At 43.1% G+C, this 19140-nt stretch overlaps 2 protein-coding genes across 7 annotated transcripts; one reads left to right on the top strand and one right to left on the bottom strand.

Moving 5' to 3' along the window:
- Positions 1–236: 236 nt before the first annotated feature.
- LOC311146638 (caspase-8-like) lies at positions 237–4800 on the top strand (the record flags this gene model as incomplete). Its single annotated transcript, XM_084183169.1, has 2 exons — positions 237–562; positions 3749–4800. 2 exons carry the CDS (start codon positions 237–239, stop codon positions 3930–3932), a joined length of 510 nt encoding a protein of 169 aa, XP_084039295.1. The 3' UTR covers positions 3933–4800.
- A 1784-nt stretch (positions 4801–6584) lies between these two features.
- LOC311146758 (caspase-8-like) lies at positions 6585–18038 on the bottom strand. 6 transcript variants are annotated; one of them, XM_084183327.1, is made up of 12 exons: positions 17949–18038; positions 17779–17854; positions 13049–13205; positions 12420–12610; positions 12119–12224; positions 9674–9803; positions 9343–9498; positions 9184–9257; positions 8942–9056; positions 8642–8769; positions 8155–8516; positions 6585–7061 (listed from the first exon to the last, which is right to left on the bottom strand). In XM_084183327.1, exons 3-12 carry the CDS (start codon positions 13154–13156, stop codon positions 6932–6934), a joined length of 1500 nt encoding a protein of 499 aa, XP_084039453.1. In that variant the 5' UTR covers positions 13157–13205; positions 17779–17854; positions 17949–18038; the 3' UTR covers positions 6585–6931. The 6 variants fall into 6 exon arrangements, with proteins under 6 accessions (XP_084039453.1, XP_084039455.1, XP_084039450.1 ...); XM_084183329.1 differs by having other exon boundaries at positions 13049–13251; positions 17779–17816; positions 17949–18008; XM_084183324.1 differs by having other exon boundaries at positions 17779–17870; positions 17949–18008.
- Between the last annotated feature and the right edge of the window lie 1102 nt (positions 18039–19140).

The raw sequence follows: 19140 nt of genomic DNA on the forward strand, positions 1-19140 counted from the left end.
CCTCAAAACATCCTGGTACTGTAAAAGGGAGATATTTAAGTGGCTTGGTTTAGTGTTTGTCTTGAAATTGTTGTGTGTGTGTGCCTTTCCTGTAAATGTTCTGAAGGATGTGTTCCAGTGGCTTGGTTTTAAGGTGACTGTACTCCTAGACCAGACAGCAGTGCAGGCCAGCAAAGGATTGAAGAGGTTTGGTGAAGAGAAGCATGGCGAAGCCTTTGTCTGCTGCGTACTGAGTCATGGTGACAAAGGAGTTATCTATGGCACAGATGACAAACCCATCTCCACCAATGACCTCTTCTCCACCCTTCAAAGGCACCAACTGCTCCACCCTCATTGGCAAGCCCAAGGCGTTCTTCATCCAGGCATGTCGGGGGAAAGATACCCAAGCTAGAGTGGAGTTGGAGGCGGACGCAAATCCAAGTCACCAGATCTACATTCCAGCTGATGCTGATTTCCTGGTTGCCATGGCCACTGTTGAAGACTACAAGTCCTTCAGAGACCCAAACCAGGGGTTCTGGTTCATCCAGACTCTGTGCGAACAGCTCAAACAGGGCTGTCCCAGGTGAAGCCTGATTGAATATATGCTCTAGAGCAGCAATTCTCAACTGGTGGCTCGCGGGCGTCTGAGTAAAAATAATGTTTATTTATTGATTCTTTATGAAAAAATACTCCAGTCTGAACTTAAACCAGTTTAAAAAGTGTGTAGAAATGATAATGAACTTACATTTTTAAATAATTTAAAGTGGCAATATGTAACTTTATGGGTGACCTGACCAAATGCTCATAGAAATGTGAGTTATAGATATATCATTCTACTTGAAAGCATGTCTAAAGCGGTAGATCTGTTCTATGTGCGCTATTTCTTTGCTTCCCGTTCTTATTTTTGTTGTTGTTGCGTCTTTTACTATCGGTTTTGTACACCATCTTCAAAGAGCTGAAACAACAATATTTTTGGTTAATATAATATATTTCACAGTGGTGCAATGATTCTCTACACAAGACTATCTTATTTTGTCACATAAACTGAAATTAGGTGAACTATTAGAGTTTTAGCAACCAGGAAATAGTGGAGCGATTTCTGCATAGTGTAACTTCAATCACAGTATTTTCAATATAGCTATTAGCAGCGCTATTTTGGTTGATTTTGTGGTCTCAAACCAGTGAGTTTATTAACATTCTTCATCAAGAATTTGGGCAAAATGTTATTATTGACAATGAAAGGTGGGAATGTTTTTCCCTTGCCATATAAGTGCTACATTTACTATCAATATAGCATAGCTTCCCGTTCTTATTTTTGTTGTTGTTGCGTCTTTTACTATCGGTTTTGTACACCATCTTCAAAGAGCTGAAACAACAATATTTTTGGTTAATATAATATATTTCACAGTGGTGCAATGATTCTCTACACAAGACTATCTTATTTTGTCACATAAACTGAAATTAGGTGAACTATTAGAGTTTTAGCAACCAGGAAATAGTGGAGCGATTTCTGCATAGTGTAACTTCAATCTCTGAAAATGTTTTCTTCAATCACAGTATTTTCAATATAGCTATTAGCAGCGCTATTTTGGTTGATTTTGTGGTCTCAAACCAGTGAGTTTATTAACATTCTTCATCAAGAATTTGGGCAAAATGTTATTATTGACAATGAAAGATGGGAATGTTTTTCCCTTGCCATATAAGTGCTACATTTACTATCAATATAGCATAAAAAATTGTTTTCCAGATTGTACACTGCTCAAAAAAATAAAGGGAACACTTAAACAACACATCCTAGATCTGAATGAATGAAATAATCTTATTAAATACTTTTTTTCTTTACATAGTTGAATGTGCTGACAACAAAATCACACAAAAATTATCAATGGAAATCAAATGTATCAACCCATGGAGGTCTGGATTTGGAGTCACCCTCAAAATTAAAGTGGAAAACCACACTACAGGCTGATCCAACTTTGATGTAATGTCCTTAAAACAAGTCAAAATTAGGCTCAGTAGTGTGTGTGGCCTCCACGTGCCTGTATGACCTCCCTACAACGCCTGGGCATGCTCCTGATGAGGTGGCGGATGGTCTCCTGAGGGATCTCCTCCCAGACCTGGACTAAAGCATCCACCAACTCCTGGACAGTCTGTGGTGCAACGTGGCGTTGGTGGATGGAGCGAGACATGATGTCCCAGATGTGCTCAATTGGAATCAGGTCTGGGGAACGGGCGGGCCATAGCATCAATGCCTTCCTCTTGCAGGAACTGCTGACACACTCCAGCCACATGAGGTCTAGCATTGTCTTGCATTAGGAGGAACCCAGGGCCAACCGCACCAGCATATGGTCTCACAAGGGGACTGAGGATCTCATCTCGGTACCTAATGGCAGTCAGGCTACCTCTGGCGAGCACATGGAGGGCTGTGCGGCCCCCCAAAGAAATGCCACCCCACACCATGACTGACCCACCGTCAAACCGGTCATGCTGGAGGATGTTGCAAGCAGCAGAACGTTCTCCACGGCGTCTCCAGACTCTGTCACATCTGTCACATGTGCTCAGTGTGAACCTGCTTTCATCTGTGAAGAGCACAGGGCGCCAGCGGCGAATTTGCCAATCTTGGTGTTCTCTGGCAAATGCCAAACGTCCTGCACGGTGTTGGGCTGTAAGCACAACCCCCACCTGTGGACGTCGGGCCCTCATACCACCCTCATGGAGTCTGTTTCTGACCGTTTGAGCAGACACATGCACATTTGTGGCCTGCTGGAAGTCATTTTGCAGGGCTCTGGCAGTGCTCCTCCTGCTCCTCCTTGCACAAAGGCAGAGGTAGCAGTCATGCTGCTGGGTTGTTGCCCTCCTACGGCCTCCTCCACGTCTCCTGATGTACTGGCCTGTCTCCTGGTAGCGCCTCCATACTCTGGACACTACACTGACAGACACAGCAAACCTTCTTGCCACAGCTCGCATTGATGTGCCATCCTGGATAAGCTGCACTACCTGAGCCACTTGTGTGGGTTGTAGACTCCGTCTCATGCTACCACTAGAGTGAAAGCATCGCCAGCATTCAAAAGTGACCAAAACATCAGCCAGGAAGCATAGGAACTGAGAAGTGGTCTGTGGTCACCACCTGCAGAACCACTTCTTTATTGGGGGTGTCTTGCTAATTGCCTATAATTTCCACCTGTTGTCTATTCCATTTGCACAACAGCATGTGAAATGTATTGTCAATCAGTGTTGCTTCCTAAGTGGACAGTTTGATTTCACAGAAGTGTGATTGACTTGGAGTTACATTGTGTTGTTTAAGTGTTCCCTTTATTTTTTTGAGCAGTGTATTTAAGCGATTGTTTTTCGCGATGAAAATATTGGGTCGTGACTGAAACAACCTGGTTCAATTTCTGTCCCGAGCAAAACCATTTGAGAACTACTGTTCTAGTGGCTAAAATATTCTTACATAACAAAGCAGATGTTTAGTAGGAAAAGAGCTGACAATACAAAACTGACCATATACTACAGAATAACAGTGTTGTTCAGAACTCCAGTCTACACACTATCAGGTGTAAACCAGGGACTTGTCTAGTTAAGTAAAGGTTAGAATAATATTACTATAAAATCTATTAGCTCACAGTGAACAAGTCCCCTGACTCTAATCAGAAATTTATGCATTGCTGGCGATGTGTATTTTATGGGAGCAGTGAGTTGTGAGTTGTTGTCTTTTCTGGGTGTTAATGTCTGCATTGTCTGGTATGTGTGTATCTCCTGCTCTCTCTAGAGGTGATGACATCCTGACCATCCTAACGCATGTCAATAGAGACGTGAGGCAAAAGGATGGGCAATACTGGGATAAGAATGCCAAGGATTACAAGCAGGCCGAGCAGTTTCCCGAGCCCAATTACACCCTGACGAAGAGGCTGGTGTTCACAGTGCCACCCCAAGTCGGAACTAGGAAAATCTGAAATTTCCAACTTGCCAACTGGTGGTGAGCTAACTAACTTTGCTAATAATAAAGTTAGCTAGCTTGCTTAACATTGACATATGGTCAAACTGACTACATTCTCCATATTGGTAAGGTTGTAATTTTCAAAAATGGACCCATTTACTTTTTCCACATTTTGATACATTACAGCCTTATTCTAAAATTGATTAAATTCGTTTTTTCCCTCATCACTCTACACACAGTACCCCATAATGACAAAGTGAAAAAATGGTTTTTAGACATTTCTGGTGCCAGGTTTCCTTCAGACGTGACACTTGGAGTTTGCCAAAAGGCACCTAAAGACTCTCAGACCATGAGAAACAAAATTCTCTGGTCTGATGAAACCAAGATTGAACTCTTTGGCCTGAATGCCAAGCGTCACGTCTGAAGGAAACCTGGCACCATCCCTACGGTGAAGCCTGGTGGTGGCAGCATCATGCTGTGGGGATGTTGTTCAGCAGCAGGAACTGGGAGACTAGTCAGGATCGAGGCAAAGATGAACGAAGCAAAGTACAGAGATCCTTGATGAAAACCTGCTCCAGTGCTCAGGACCTTAGACTGGGGCGAAGGTTCACCTTCCAAGCGCAACAGGACAACGACCCTAAGCACATAGCCAAGACAACGCAGGAGTGGCTTCGGGATAAGTCTCTGAATGTCCTTGAGTGGCCCAGCCACAGCCCAAACTTGAACCTGATCGAACATCTCTAGAGACACCTGGAAATAGCTGTGCAGTGACGCTCCCCATCCAACCTGACAGCGCTTGAGAAGATCTGCAAAGAAGAATGGGAGAATCTCCCCAAATACAGGTGTGCCGTGCTTGTAGGGACATTCCCAAGAAGACACAAGGCTGTAATATAAGTATTTGGTCACCTACAAACATGCAGGATTTCTGGCTCTCACAGACCTGTAACTTCTTCTTTAAGAGGCTCCTCTGTCCTCCACTCGTTACCTGTATTAATGGCACCTGTTTGAACTTGTTATCAGTATAAAAGACACCTGTCCACAACCTCAAACAGTCACACTCCAAACTCCACTATGGCCAAGACCAAAGAGCTGTCAAAGGACACCAGAAACAAAATTGTAGACCTGCACCAGGCTGGGAAGACTGAATCTGCAATAGGTAAGCAGCTTGGTTTGAAGAAATCAACTGTGGGAGAAATTATTAGGAAATGGAAGACATACAAGACCACTGATAATCTCCCTCGATCTGGGGCTCCATGCAAGATCTCACCCTGTGGAGTCAAAATGATCACAAGAACGGTGAGCAAAAATCCCAGAACCACACAGGGGGACCTAGTGAATGACCTGCAGAGAGCTGGGACCAAAGTAACAAAGCCTACCATCAGTAACACACTACGCCGCCAGGGACTCAAATCCTGCAGTGCCAGACGTGTCCCCCTGCTTAAGCCAGTACATGTCCAGGCCCGTCTGAAGTTTGCTAGAGTGCATTTGGATGATCCAGAAGAGGATTGGGAGAATGTCATATGGTCAGATGAAACCAAAATATAACTTTTTGGTAAAAAACTAAACTCGTCGTGTTTGGAGGACAAAGAATGCTGAGTTGCATCCAAAGAACACCATACCTACTGTGAAGCATGGGGGTGGAAACATCATGCTTTGGGGCTGTTTTTCTGCAAAGGGACCAGGACGACTGATCCGTGTAAAGGAAAGAATGAATGGGGCCATGTATTGTGAGATTTTGAGTGAAAACCTCCTTCCATCAGCAAGGGCATTGAAGATGAAACGTGGCTGGGTCTTTCAGCATGACAATGATCCCAAACACACCGCCCGGGCAACGAAGGAGTGGCTTCGTAAGAAGCATTTCAAGGTCCTGGAGTGGCCTAGCCAGTCTCCAGATCTCAACCCCATAGAACATCTTTGGAGGGAGTTGAAAGTCCGTGTTGCCCAGCGACAGCCCCAAAACATCACTGCTCTAGAGGAGATCTGCATGGAGGAATGGGCCAAAATTCCAGCAACAGTGTGTGAAAACCTTGTGAAGACTTACAGAAAACGTTTGACCTGTGTCATTGCCAACAAAGGGTATATAACAAAGTATTGAGAAACTTTTGTTATTGACCAAATACTTATTTTCCACCATAATTTGCAAATAAATTCATTAAAAATCCTACAATGTGATCTTCTGGATTTTCTTTTTCTCATTTTGTCTGTCATAGTTGACGTGTACCTATGATGAAAATTACAGGCCTCTCTCATCTTTTTAAGTGGGAGAACTTGCACAATTGGTGGCTGACTAAATACTTTTTTCCCCACTGTACATTTGTAAACATTTCTAAAAACCTGTTTTTGCTTTGTCATTATGGGGTATTGTGTGTAGATTGAGGGGGAAAGATACAGTTCAGAATCACCATTCTTTTGTAAACAAGTGGATTTTCATATTTCATAGCAAGAACAAAGCAATTGATATATCAACACATTGTTTAAGCTTTACTATATTACATGTTTTTATGTGATTTAATCTTCTTTCCTTTTTGGGGTTTTCTTACCTGCCTTTCACCTTAACATATTTTATACCTGAAAATAAATATGTGATCAACAGTTGGATTGCTGAAGTCTTCATGTCATACTCCTCAGAATTAGAGACATCTTGAACTAAAAAAATTTGAAACATGGCTAATAGAAAAACAGACACCCATTTTACTGACCATCTCCAGAACCAGCAGTGATAGAATACACATGTATTATAGTTCTGCTCCACAGATAAAGTAAACATTCCTCAATTGCCAGCATTTAATGGAAAAAGTTATTAATCTCATGAGCTTAAAACATCTTTCAGGAAAACAGACATGCCAACTAATGTTCAACACACTGTCTTATGGGAGTTTGGCCAAGGCAGAGGAAGCTGTGGTAGGGTTCCTGAGAATGATAGATTACTGTTAAGACATGACAGCCATTCTGAAGTGTCTTAGTCCAGAAGGCGGGACAAGATTTGACGGTTTAAGTCAGCCAACCAGAGGTTTTTCAGAGGTAGGAGAGGAAGAGTTTCTTGGTGAGGGTGTACTTGGGCTCGGGCATCTGTTTGGAGTCTTTAAACACTCCTCTGCTGACCTCACGATTCACACGCGTCAGCACCGACAGCATATCCTCCCCACTACAGAGGAAACAGGAAATACACATCACAATACAGCTCTCACCTGTTGAGATATATAGAGACCGCAACATTTTATCTGCCATTATGGCGTCTGTGACCGCAAAGGCAGCATCATCTCCATTTTAAAAGAGTCCTTTTTTTTCTTCTGATGTCTGAAAAAAGTGTAAAGCTTGTATTTGTGACATACCGCCACCTGCAGTGCTGGAATCTTGAACCAAATATTGTGTGTAATTCCTTTGTGGCCACTAGATGGCGGTCACATAGCATAAAGCCATTTACAAACTAGGCAAACATTTTACATTTACATTTTAGTCATTTAGCAGACGCTCTTATCCAGAGCGACTTACAGTTAGTGAATACATATTTTTTTATACTGGCCCCCCGTGGGAAACGAACCCACAACCCTGGCTTTGCAAACGCCATGCTCTATCAACTGAGCTACATCCCTGCCGGCCATTCCCTCCCCTACCGTGGACGACGCTGGGCCAATTGTGCGCCGCCCATGAGTCTCCCGGTCGCGGCCGGCTGCGACAGAGCCTGGATTCGAACCAGGATCTCTAGTGGCACTAGGAGTAATAGTCAACTGGGTGGGAATTCAAACCAATTTGAAGAAGACTACAATGGTCTGATCATTGGCTAATCGCTCCCAACCCATTGAATTCCCACCCAGTTGACTATTTAAAAGGCCCAGTGTAGTCAAAATTAAGTTTCGGCTTGCCTGGTGACATCACTAGGCGGTCAATTGGTTAATAGACCAATAACAAAGAGAGTTCTAAATCTCTCTGTCAATAACAGCTAGTTTTCAGTTTTCCCCTCCCCACTCAGACCACTCCCAGACACTCCTAGCACAATTCTTGCTTGAGAAATACTTTTCTGCTAAAAAAGCAATTTTTTGTCAATTTTAATGAAAAACTTATACAGTGAGGTACTTAATTGTTACCCAGAAATTATTTGATATTGATATACAAAAGGCTGCATTGGGCCTTTAAAATGGTGGAATCCCTCAATGGCAACCTCTTATTTCTTTGTAATGATCTTTATACATCTCTATGGTTAATGCCAGACCTACTAACCCCATTCCCCTCTAATTCACCTGTCCGCTCCCCAGTCCAGCTGTTTGCAGAGCTCCTGGATGTAGATGGAACCATCCTTAGTGTTTCGGAATGACTTGCACTCTTCCACTGTTGCCATACCGATCAGGAAGTCTGCATAGCAGGGGACGGATTCGGTGGCGTCTGCCTCATACTGCCCCTGTCGCCTACTGGGGGGGGGTAATGGTGACCCTCGCTGGAAGCCCTTTCCTTGGCAGGCCTGGATGAAGAACAGTTTGGGTTTGCCAACCAGAGAAGGGCACTGCTCGCTGGTGAAGGGTTGTGTGAGGGAGCGAATGGGCACCTCCTCTCCATCTGTTCCAAACACACACCCCTTCTCCCCATGGGACAGCACACACACCACCTAGGACCAGACACAGGGATTACAATAGTTTAATCTACTTTCATTCATTGGAGTCCAATTGGGCTTCAAGAGTAGAGCTACTGTACCTCCTGAAGAGACTGGAGAATTATGACCTCACTACTCACCAGAGCGTCTGCCTGTAAGTGACTCCGCATTCCAAGCTCCTGTACTGCCTCCAACATGGTCTTCTTTGTCATGTCGCTACCCACTTCCACCCTAAACCCCAAATTGGAGAACACCGTATTCAGAGCCTCTACACACAGAGAGACAGAGACAGAGAGACACACACACAGAGCAAGAGACAGACGGACATACAGACACAGAGAGAGACAGAGAGATGGGAGAATTAAAAATCCAGGTTGGCCAATGGGCCTCACTGAATGAGATCAGGCTCATAATATCAACCAATGAGCGAGGATGCCTACTCTCGTCCTGCTCAGTTCCGGTTCTGTCTGTCAGATCTGAAAATCTTATGAAGTGGTGGTTATTGATGATTAAGCAGGTCCCCCGAGGTTTATGGGTCATGGAATAGCGCTCCATCTGTTGGGCACACACACACACACACACACTAGAGTTACCACCATGGACAAAAATAAACTGGTGTCAAAAGTCTACCCTACTGTCTAACCCAAGAGGTGTTCCAAAGTTGCATCGTTGAAGTGGTTACCTGGTCAGGCCCAGACCCAGGCTGAGGTTCCATCCCTGAATCTGAGTACACACTCACGCTTTGCCCACGCTCACCTATGGACATAGGACAAGAACACACTTTAACTACGTGTGTGTGTGCGCGCGCGCGTGTGTATATATGTGTGTGTGTGTTTCTTACGGCTGGGCTGTGTCTCTGATATAGACAGGCTCTGTAGTAACAGAGGGGGGCTGGGGGCCCTCTGCTCCATGCTGAAGCAGTGGGAGGTGCTTGGTTGCTGTTCCTGGTTGCTGATTGGCTGAACAGTGTACTCCTGCCGTGACAGACTGCCCCTTGCTGAAAAACAGCAACCACATGAAAATAAAATATATATATATTTTTATATACTGCATAAATACTGAACTATCAGTCAGTGAGAGAGAGAGTGACGTGAGAGAGGGAAGAGTGAACAGTGAGAGTGACTTGTCCCTGCTAGCCAGGTGTGTGTGTGTATGCGTGCGTCAATATGTACCTCCTCTATGCTGCCGTACTGTGTGGGCCAGCTGTGTATCACACTCCTCCAGTGTCATCTGTAGCTCGTCCAGTCTGTCCTCTGTCAGCAGCCCCTGCCTCTCCATCTCACACAGCACCTCCAGGGCGGTCTATGGGGAGGGGGGGAGAGAGATAGAGACAGAAAGAGCGCGAAAGAGAGAGGGAAGGAGAGAGAGAGTGTAATTGTGTGTGTGTGTTAGGCTACATGGTCAAAAGAGCTGATCTGAGTGGTAAAATACCAATTAGTAAAAAAAATATATCAGAATTGGGCTGCCTATGTAAACGCAGCCATAGAGCTCCCATTTTCAGCCTGAACTCGACGGGGCCTGACGGGCTTTTAACGGGCTGGGCCTGAATCTCTGAGAATTGATTTGGGCCGGGTTCGGGCTTGCCCCGCTGTGTAAAAAAAGAAAAAAAGAATGCATGTCTAGCACACATTTTACTACTGCTCTCAGCAGCAGCTGCAGCACCAGGATTTCAATATTGGCTGGGCCAGAGAAATGTGGCAATGATTAAACATATTTATCTGATTAATTAAACGTTTCAAATTGCGATGCAAAAAAGCTGGAGCGCACTCGGGAGAATGATGATCCACAAGACCTAGACAGGCAGCGCATCTCAGAATCAGGAGAAGCCGATACATTCTAACAAATATACACCCTATGACTGCACCGCTAATGGGCCTTTCTGGACCTTGTAAACTATTGAAAGGAGACCCATAACTGATCCAAATGTTTACCTAAATCAGGCCTAGGCTTGATGCAGTTATTTCAGAACATGCATCCACAACATGGCGCTTTTGAGCGATTATTAAAATGGTGGATGTTAGGCAGAAAATCTACTTACCGTAAAACTTCAATTAGTAGTCCAGTATTTATTTGCTTAAATCACTGAACACAACAGGCGCTTATTGGAGATAGGCTTCTATTTGAGCCAGGCGTCCATTTCCTTAATGCACACAGCTTTTGCTCATTTTCATAGTTAATTGTTTCATTCTAGCATTCACTTCCAGCATTTTAATAAATGTCTTCATTTCCTGCACTAATGTGTTATCATTTACACACTGTGTCACATTTATTTTGTCTTAGTATGTCTCTATGAAAAAAGGTTATTACTTTCGCCACTAGATGGCGATCGGACAGTTTCTGGGGGTCTGTACTCCCGAAGTTGTTGACTATATTTTTGCTTGCCAGTTAGCTAGCAGTTCTCAGCTGTTAGGAGCCAATTGCTAGCAGTTTCTCACTGCCGATAAAAACGGATGATTGACATCATTTTGTCAAGTCATTACTGAATTATTTAATGTAACAAATCAAACATTAAACCTCCTAAACAATTCATGGTAATTCAAGGTCAACCTCGTAAGCAACTCATTTAGACCTGGCGTTTATTTGAAACAGGCTTTTATTTGCTGAAATGTGCGCCGTTGTCCAGCTGTTAAAAAAGGACAGGCGGCTATTTGAGACTGAGTTTAATTCAAGTTTTGCTGTATTTGTGTATTGTTGAATTATTCTAGGCTCTTTTATTTTATTTTCAAAAGAAAATGCTTTATCATTTTTAGACGCATGAATCATGCTGTGTGACATGAATGAATGATTGATTGAGATAAAATGAAGTAGGCCTAAGTGACTTTAAAGACGACTATAACAAGACAAGCTCTCATGGTGCTCAATGGTGGATAGATAGATTATGCAAGGCTACTAGCATACTAGGCCTAGTAATTATAAAAAAGTAATACTTATTATTATAATGATAATAATAATAATAATAGCAATAATGATAAGAAAAAATACAAGACCAAGAAGGAGGAGGAAGAGGAGCGCACGCTGTGGGCATATTCTGTGCTAAACAGGTGTTGGTAGATTAAAAGGTTGGTGTTTATTGACTGTTTGGATCAATGTAAACACTAAACAAATGTTTTGAAATCCCAGAGAAATCAAGTTGTAAAGCCTTTATTACAGCATAGCAACAACAGTCACATTCATAAAATGCAATTGCTTTGTCCATGTTGTGGTTGCGTGTGGCTTGGATATCGGTTCGGATTACGTAATCAGTATTAAACAAACACTCGAAAACGGGCAACAGCAGCAAGATCTGTCTAATTTCTAAAGCTATGGATGTTTTATAAAGTCAAGACACAATCAACAGTTGTTGATCATAACTAAGGTGAGTTTTCTAGGCCTACTCACTTTTCTTAGAAAAGATGCTTCCTCGTCTTCTCAATCTGCTGCCGCCTCAACTACTTTGTTCTCAACAGTCAATATAGCCTACTGGTGAAATGGCAACATTATATTTTCTAAAAATCGAGTTCGGCCTCATTTCATTTATGTGATGATGTCGGACTTGGGTAGGGGTCGGGCTCAGGTGGGGCTCGGGCTAGGTCGGACCGTGCCCGAGTGTGTGCATGTGAGCATGTAGGTGTTCTTACAGTGCAGAGATCCAGTCGTCCTCTGGGCAGTTTGTTGCTCAGCAAAAACTTAATCTTGGTGAGATTCTCCTGAGTTACATCTTCTGAGACTTTATACAACATCCTCCTGAGTGAGTGAGTGAGTGAGTGAGTGAGTGAGTGAGTGAGAGAGAGAGAGAGAGAGAGAGAGAGAGAGAGAGAGAGAGAGAGAGAAAAAGACGTAATGCAACCAGTGAATTACCAGAATGACCGTTCAGTGTTGCTGTTCTATGTGGTCCATTGTTGTGAGAATGCAGTCACACACACACACCTCTGTGCTTACCTGTACTGTGAGAGGGCAGGGCATGCGTCTGTCTGGGTGTGGGCCGTTTGCTCCGGCTGTCTGCTGTCCGTCTCCAGGAGGCGGAGCAGGTCCAGTCGACCAATGACATTGAGGAGTTGGGACAGGAAGTAGTGGTCCTCCAGCAGGCTTTTCTCCTGCAACCTCAGGAACAGGTCACGCCCATCCTGCACCTGAAGCCAGACCACGAAGGATTAGACAGGGGCTAGGTTCCAATTCTCTACACTTGCACACTCCCCTTCACTGATATAAAAGGAATGGACGGATGATAGGAAACTCTCTATAGCCATGGACCACTTTGAAAACAAGTGTTTTAATTCAAGCTTTTAAGTGCTATGCTCTGGGGATCCAATGTACATTCTGTTGTATTTTTCAAATCAAATTCAATTTATGGTTTTGGTTACACCTTTCACCAGTTTCCATTCGGCACTTGTAACATCTGAAAGGATTGCACAGCAATATGGCATAAACTAACTACATAGTCTGCTTGAGGGCTAGGATGCGCTATTACCACATTCCTAATACCTATTATCAAATAATTTCAGAGAATTAGGTTAGGATTGGCCATTCATCTCTATTTTAGCCCTCTATATGTGATCCCTATCCCTCACCGTCTCCAGGCGTTTCCTGTTGAGCACATCTCTGCACAGGAAGCACAGGGCAGCCACCTCAGAGGAGTCCAGCTCCTCATCAATACGGGACAGCAGGTGCAGGTCCATCACACACACTGGATCCCCCGACCAGACAGCAACATCCACTTGCACAGGGCTATGAGAGAGCGAGAGAGAGAGAGGGGGGAGGAGAGGAGAGGAGGCTTATAGCCAACATGTTGGTCCATTATTGCTGGGTCAGGTATGAGGAGATGCCCAGGAGGAAGGCTTCCTAAAAGGCTATGAGAAGTGAACAGCCTCTATATAACTCCTGGATGACAGGATGAGAAACTCACAGGCCACAGTCATGAGTGAAGGATGGATGAATGAATGAATGAATGAAGGGGAGGTGAGTGACTGGATGTGAGCTCAGCGAGTTCATATTGTTTTATAGATAGGATGTCAACATGTGTTTTTACCTGATGAGTTTTTTCCTAGTCATAGATTGTTTTATTTTACCAGGCAAGTTGACTGATAACAGATTGTCATTTACAGCAACCACCTGGGGAATAGTTACAGGGGGAAGAGACAGATGAATGAGCCAATTGGAAGCTGGGGATTATTAGGTGGCCACGATGGTATGAGGGCCAGATTGAGAATTTGGCCAGGACACCGGCGTTAACACCCCTACTCTTACGGTAAGTGCCATGGAATCTTTATTTACCACAGACAGTCAGGACACCCGTTTAACGTCCCATCCAAAAGACGGCATCCTACACAGGGCAATGTCCCCAATCACTGCCCTGGGGCATTAGGATCTCCTTAGACCAGAGGAAAGAGTGCCTCCTACTGGCCCTCCAACACCACTTCCAGCAGCATCTGGTCTCCCATCCAGGGACCGACCAGGACCAACGTTGCTTAGCTTCAGAGGCAAGCCAGCAGTGGGATGCAGGGTGGGATGCTGCAGGCCAAACTATTTGTACATAAACTCAGCAAAAAAAAGAAACGTCCTCTCACTGTCAACTGCATTTATTTTCAGCAAACTTAACATGTGTAAATATTTGTATGAACCTAACAAGATTCAACAACTGACATGTGACGAACAGAAATTGAATAATTTGTCCCTGAACAAAGGAGAGTTCAAAATCAAAAGTAACAGTCAGTATCTGGTGTGGCCACCAGCTGCATTAAGTACTGCAGTGCATATCTCCTCCTCATGGACTGCACCAGATTTGCCAGTTCTTGCTGTGAGATGTTACCCCACTCTTCCACCAAGGCACCTGCACGTTCCCTGACATTACTGGGGGGAATGGCCCTAGCCCTCACCCTCCGATCCCAGATGTGCTCAATGGGATTGAGATCCGGGCTCTTCGCTGGCCATGGCAGAACACTGACATTCCTGTCTTGCAGGAAATCATGCACGGAACGAGCAGTATGGCTGCTGGCATTGTCATGCTGGAGGGTCATGTCAGGATGAGCCTGCAGGAAGGGTACCACATGAGGGAGGAGGATGTCTTCCCTGTAACGTACAGCGTTGGGATTGCCTGTAATGACAACAAGCTCAGTCCGATGATGCTGTGACACACCGCCCCAGACCATGACGGACCCTCCACCTCCAAATCGATCCCACTCCAGAGTACAGGCCTCGGTGTAACGCTCATTCCTTCGACGATAAACACGAATCCGACCATCACCCCTGATGAAACAAAACCACAACTCGTCAGTGAAGAGCCCTTTTTGCCAGTCCTGTCTGGTCCAGCGACGGTGGGTTTGTGCCCATAGGCGACATTGTTGCCGGTGATGTCTGGTGAGGACCTGCCTTACAACAGGCCTACAATCCCTCAGTCCAGCCTCTCTCAGCCTATTGCGGACAGTCTGAGCACTGATGGAGGGATTGTGCGTTCCTGGTGTAACTCGTGCAGTTGTTGTTGACATCCTGTGCCTGTCCCGCAGGTGTGATGTTCGGATGTACCGATCCTGTGCAGGTGTTGTTACACGTGGTCTGCCACTGCGAGGATGATCAGCTGTCCGTCCTGTCTCCCTGTAGCGCTGCCTTAGGCGTCTCACAGTACGGACATTACAATTTATGGCCCTGGCCACATCTGCAGTCCTCATGCCTCCTTGCAGCATGCCTAAGGCACATTCACGCAGATGAGCAGGGACCCTGGGCATCTTTCTTTTGGTGTTTTTCAGAGTCAGTAGAAAGGCCTCTTTAGTGTCCTAAGTTTTCATAACTGTGACCTTAATTGCCTACTGTCTGTAAGCTGTTAGTGTCTTAACAACCATTCCACAGGAGATCTGTGAAGTTATTTTGATTTTTACGAATTATATTTGAAAGACAGGGTCCTGAAAAAGGGACCTTTATTTTTTTGCTGAGTTTATGTCTTTCAGCCTCAACACCAGTAGCAACGAAGTGGCAAGGTTTCTGCTAGCAGCAGGATATTATGCTGGCAGCACAGATGCAGATTTATTTTCCTTCAAAGACATGCTAAACTTTGGGAATATTATTTTTTTGCACTAGTGCAGTACAACTGTTTTTCACAGCATTGCCATCACCTTTGAAAAAATAAAATTGATAATTTGACATACTTTTATTTTTAATATTGTATTATTTATACCAGCATTTCTTTTGAAAGTTTACACACATACTGATAAGTTGAAAGTGTTTGTGTAGACTATATTTAAAGAAATACACTTTTAATCAAATACATGTTATTGGAATTACTCAATCGTCTTGGTCTCTTGTGCTGGGCAACGGGTTTAATACGGCATGCTGGTGATTCTACCCACTCCATTCACTGCAATGCAATACACTGTATATGGGATACTTATTGGCTTGTAGAGAAAAAATAAAAACTTCCCTCAGTAGGGTCTCTACTTATGAAATATGTAACGTTTTTTAATGGGACTGTGTCGTACATAACCAGCAGCACTTATTTCTCCACCCCCTCCATAGCCCCCAATACAATACACTGTATATGGGATAAATATTGGGTTGTAGAGAGAAAATCAAAACTCGTTTTCTCATGTCTCTCTCGTCCCTCTGCAGCAGACATACGGTGAGCAATATGTTTGGAACATCGAATGGCAATCAAATCACAGTATTGAATCGCAATACATATAGAATCGTGAGAATCACAATACATATAGTATTGCGATAATATCGTATTGTGAGGTCCCTGGCAATTCCCAGCTCTTGTAAATATCCAGCAGCACTTCATTCTCCACCCCCTCCACTGCAATACACTGTACATGGGATACATATAGATGGGCTATATGATCCATTAAAGTCCAAAACCAAGTACAAGAGGCAAACCTTTTGATTGCGACCAAGGTGGGCTCAAGAAAATCACTGGAAGGCTGGGGTGAATCTATAGCAACATGATTTTACTGGGATACTGCCAAAAATATATTTTATTTGTTAGGCCAAGCGATTGACCTGATGCATTTTTTGGGACATGTCAAGGCTGCCCTCGGGCTGATTTAAATGTGTAAAGGTGCAGCCAGCTCATCCCCATTAGATTAATCTAGGTCAGATTAATGCCAGTCCATCATTGTGTCTTTGAAGCAGTTCTCAACTAATCACCTGCTAATAATCAGTATTTGGCACCTCCATTAGGGCAAGGCAAGAGTGCATGAAAGTCTAGCATGGAATGGCCTTTTAATTCACACTGGAAGCAAAACATTATTTAAATTTTTTTAGAATGCTTTGTTTTTCTAACTGAGATTTAACACAATAGTAAATTAATTTATTGTTTTGGAATTAATATAACATGCAGGATTAAATGCATGTCTATAACAAGACAGACTGAGTAATAACCAGCCATTTGACAAAGCCCCCCTGAAAAACAAAATATATTTGATTAGTATAAAGACCTTACATCAGGGATCACCAACTAGATTGACCGCAAGAAGCCTAAACCGATATATTTGACTAAAACATAATTTCAAACCTTGCTTACATTTGTATATGATCACGTCTCTCTACTATGCGTGGAAATACTTGGGAACAGATTTAAATTAAAATCATTTGGAGCTGATTTCCTGGTGTTTTCACAGTTTTTTTATGTCCAACATTTAAAATTAAACAAACTAAAAGCTCAGAAAACTTGTGGGGCCAAATAAAACCACCCTCGGGCCAAATTCGGCCCGCGGGCCGGCAGTTGGAAACCCTGCCTTACATAAAGTGATGCTGTGGTTTTTACAGACCCTACTGAGTTGTGGCCAATGGAATGGGTGGAGTATAAAGTGCTCCTGGGTAATTATGCCACATTCACGTGACGTCGGAAACTCGAGTTACCCACTTGAGAAGTATCAGAATCAAGCAATAGGACGCTTTACGCAAATATCTTACATTAATTTGACATAACGTGAATGCGGCATTAGACCACAGTCCCCCATGAAATAACACCATATATAGATTCCACAGACCCAACTGTAGTGTATTTCCCACCCCACTTTAGCGGAGACAGGTAGAACATTGGCCATTGATAAAAATTCTGTATCTGTTTAATCAGCTAATGATAATTGATGTGTTGAACTGCGGACTTTTATTTTTGAATAAGCATAACCGTGACGTCATCATTTGTGCTGCTGGCAGAATAGCTTACTCTGTACTTTTGTTATCGCAAATACTATGCAAAAAATGTTTACACCATGTTAAATCAACTTGTAATTCAACAGTAATACAACATTTGACTGTTGTAATGGATAAGAACTTAAAATAAACTTTAAAAGCGGACAAAACTCACCTTGGGTCGGCTGAGCTAGTATTTTCCCCTGGCTTCTTCTACTAATGAAACTACGTAGTCAGTTAATGAGACGCCACTGAGAGAAGACACGACTAAATAAAGATAACAGTCAATTTACTCAACTGTGACATACACTGTACGCAAAATGTATTAAAAATAAGAAATACCACCTCACTCTTCGAGCTGTCCCGTTTCTTTCGGTTCTACTTCTTCTCTACTGTTTTATGATTGGAATCAGGAAGTATGTCATGACAATGGGCGTGGTTGTACAGTAACATGACGCATTGAAGAAAAAGTTCTCACAAATTGTCGTCATCCTTCTTCTGGGTACAGAGATAATCATAAGGCCTTTGTTGTTGTATGTATTAAGTATAATCAACACAACCACAAAAGCACATTTTGCTTCAATAAAAATTATGCTTGATTAAAATTCCAATTGATACCACACACAGCTAAAAATGAACTCTAATTCCTAATTTATGTCCCAATAATCTAGTAAAATCCCCCCCATCTCATTTCCTTCATAACAACTGCTACGCCTTACTGCCCAAACCTGAGTTGTCACTCAGATGAAATAAGGAATGCATTAAAGAGAACTGGGCTGCATCTCAACAAGTGACTTCCTCTCTTCACTCCATCTGTACTGACATAAATTAATTGGACAAGTCAATGCAAATCTCTAGTAGGCACTGTCTGCAAGCATACATCACATTGCTTTTACCTGTCCCATATCAGTTACTCCCCAACCCTGTATATGGGACAGGTGAAAGAGATTTTTTGTAATTGAACTAATCAGTTTCATTACCAGCAAAAATACTGTAATCAGATTACAGATACTTTTGAAAAACTAGATGATTACTTCTTGGAATATGTTTTAATTCACAAAGGTTGATTGCAAAAATACAAACAAAAAAAACATTATGACACCTTTCTGTTTCCTCAATTACATTCAATTCAGGTTTGAAAAAAGGTTTAAGTTTGTTCCACCTGAGCGAGTCTGACCACAAGTCAGAGACCACTATCCAGTGGTGTAAAGGACTTATGTAAAAATACTTTAAAGTACTGCTTAGGTAGTTTTTCTTGGTATCTGTACTTTATTTGACTATTTATATTTGAGAAACATTTTACTTTTACTTCACTACATTCCTAAAGACAACTATGTACTTTTTACTCCATACATTTTTCCTGACACCTGAAAGTACTCGTTCCATTTTGAATGCTTAGCAGGACAAGAAAATGGTCCAATTCACACACTTATCAAGAGAACATCCTTGGTCATACCTACTGCCTCTGATCTGACATACTCACTAAACACACATGCTTCATTTGTAAATTGTCTGAGTGTTGGAGTGTGTAGGAACA

The sequence above is a fragment of the Coregonus lavaretus genome (genome assembly GCF_964263955.1).
Source record: "Coregonus lavaretus genome assembly, chromosome: 19".
In the NCBI taxonomy this organism is placed as follows: domain Eukaryota; kingdom Metazoa; phylum Chordata; class Actinopteri; order Salmoniformes; family Salmonidae; genus Coregonus; species Coregonus lavaretus.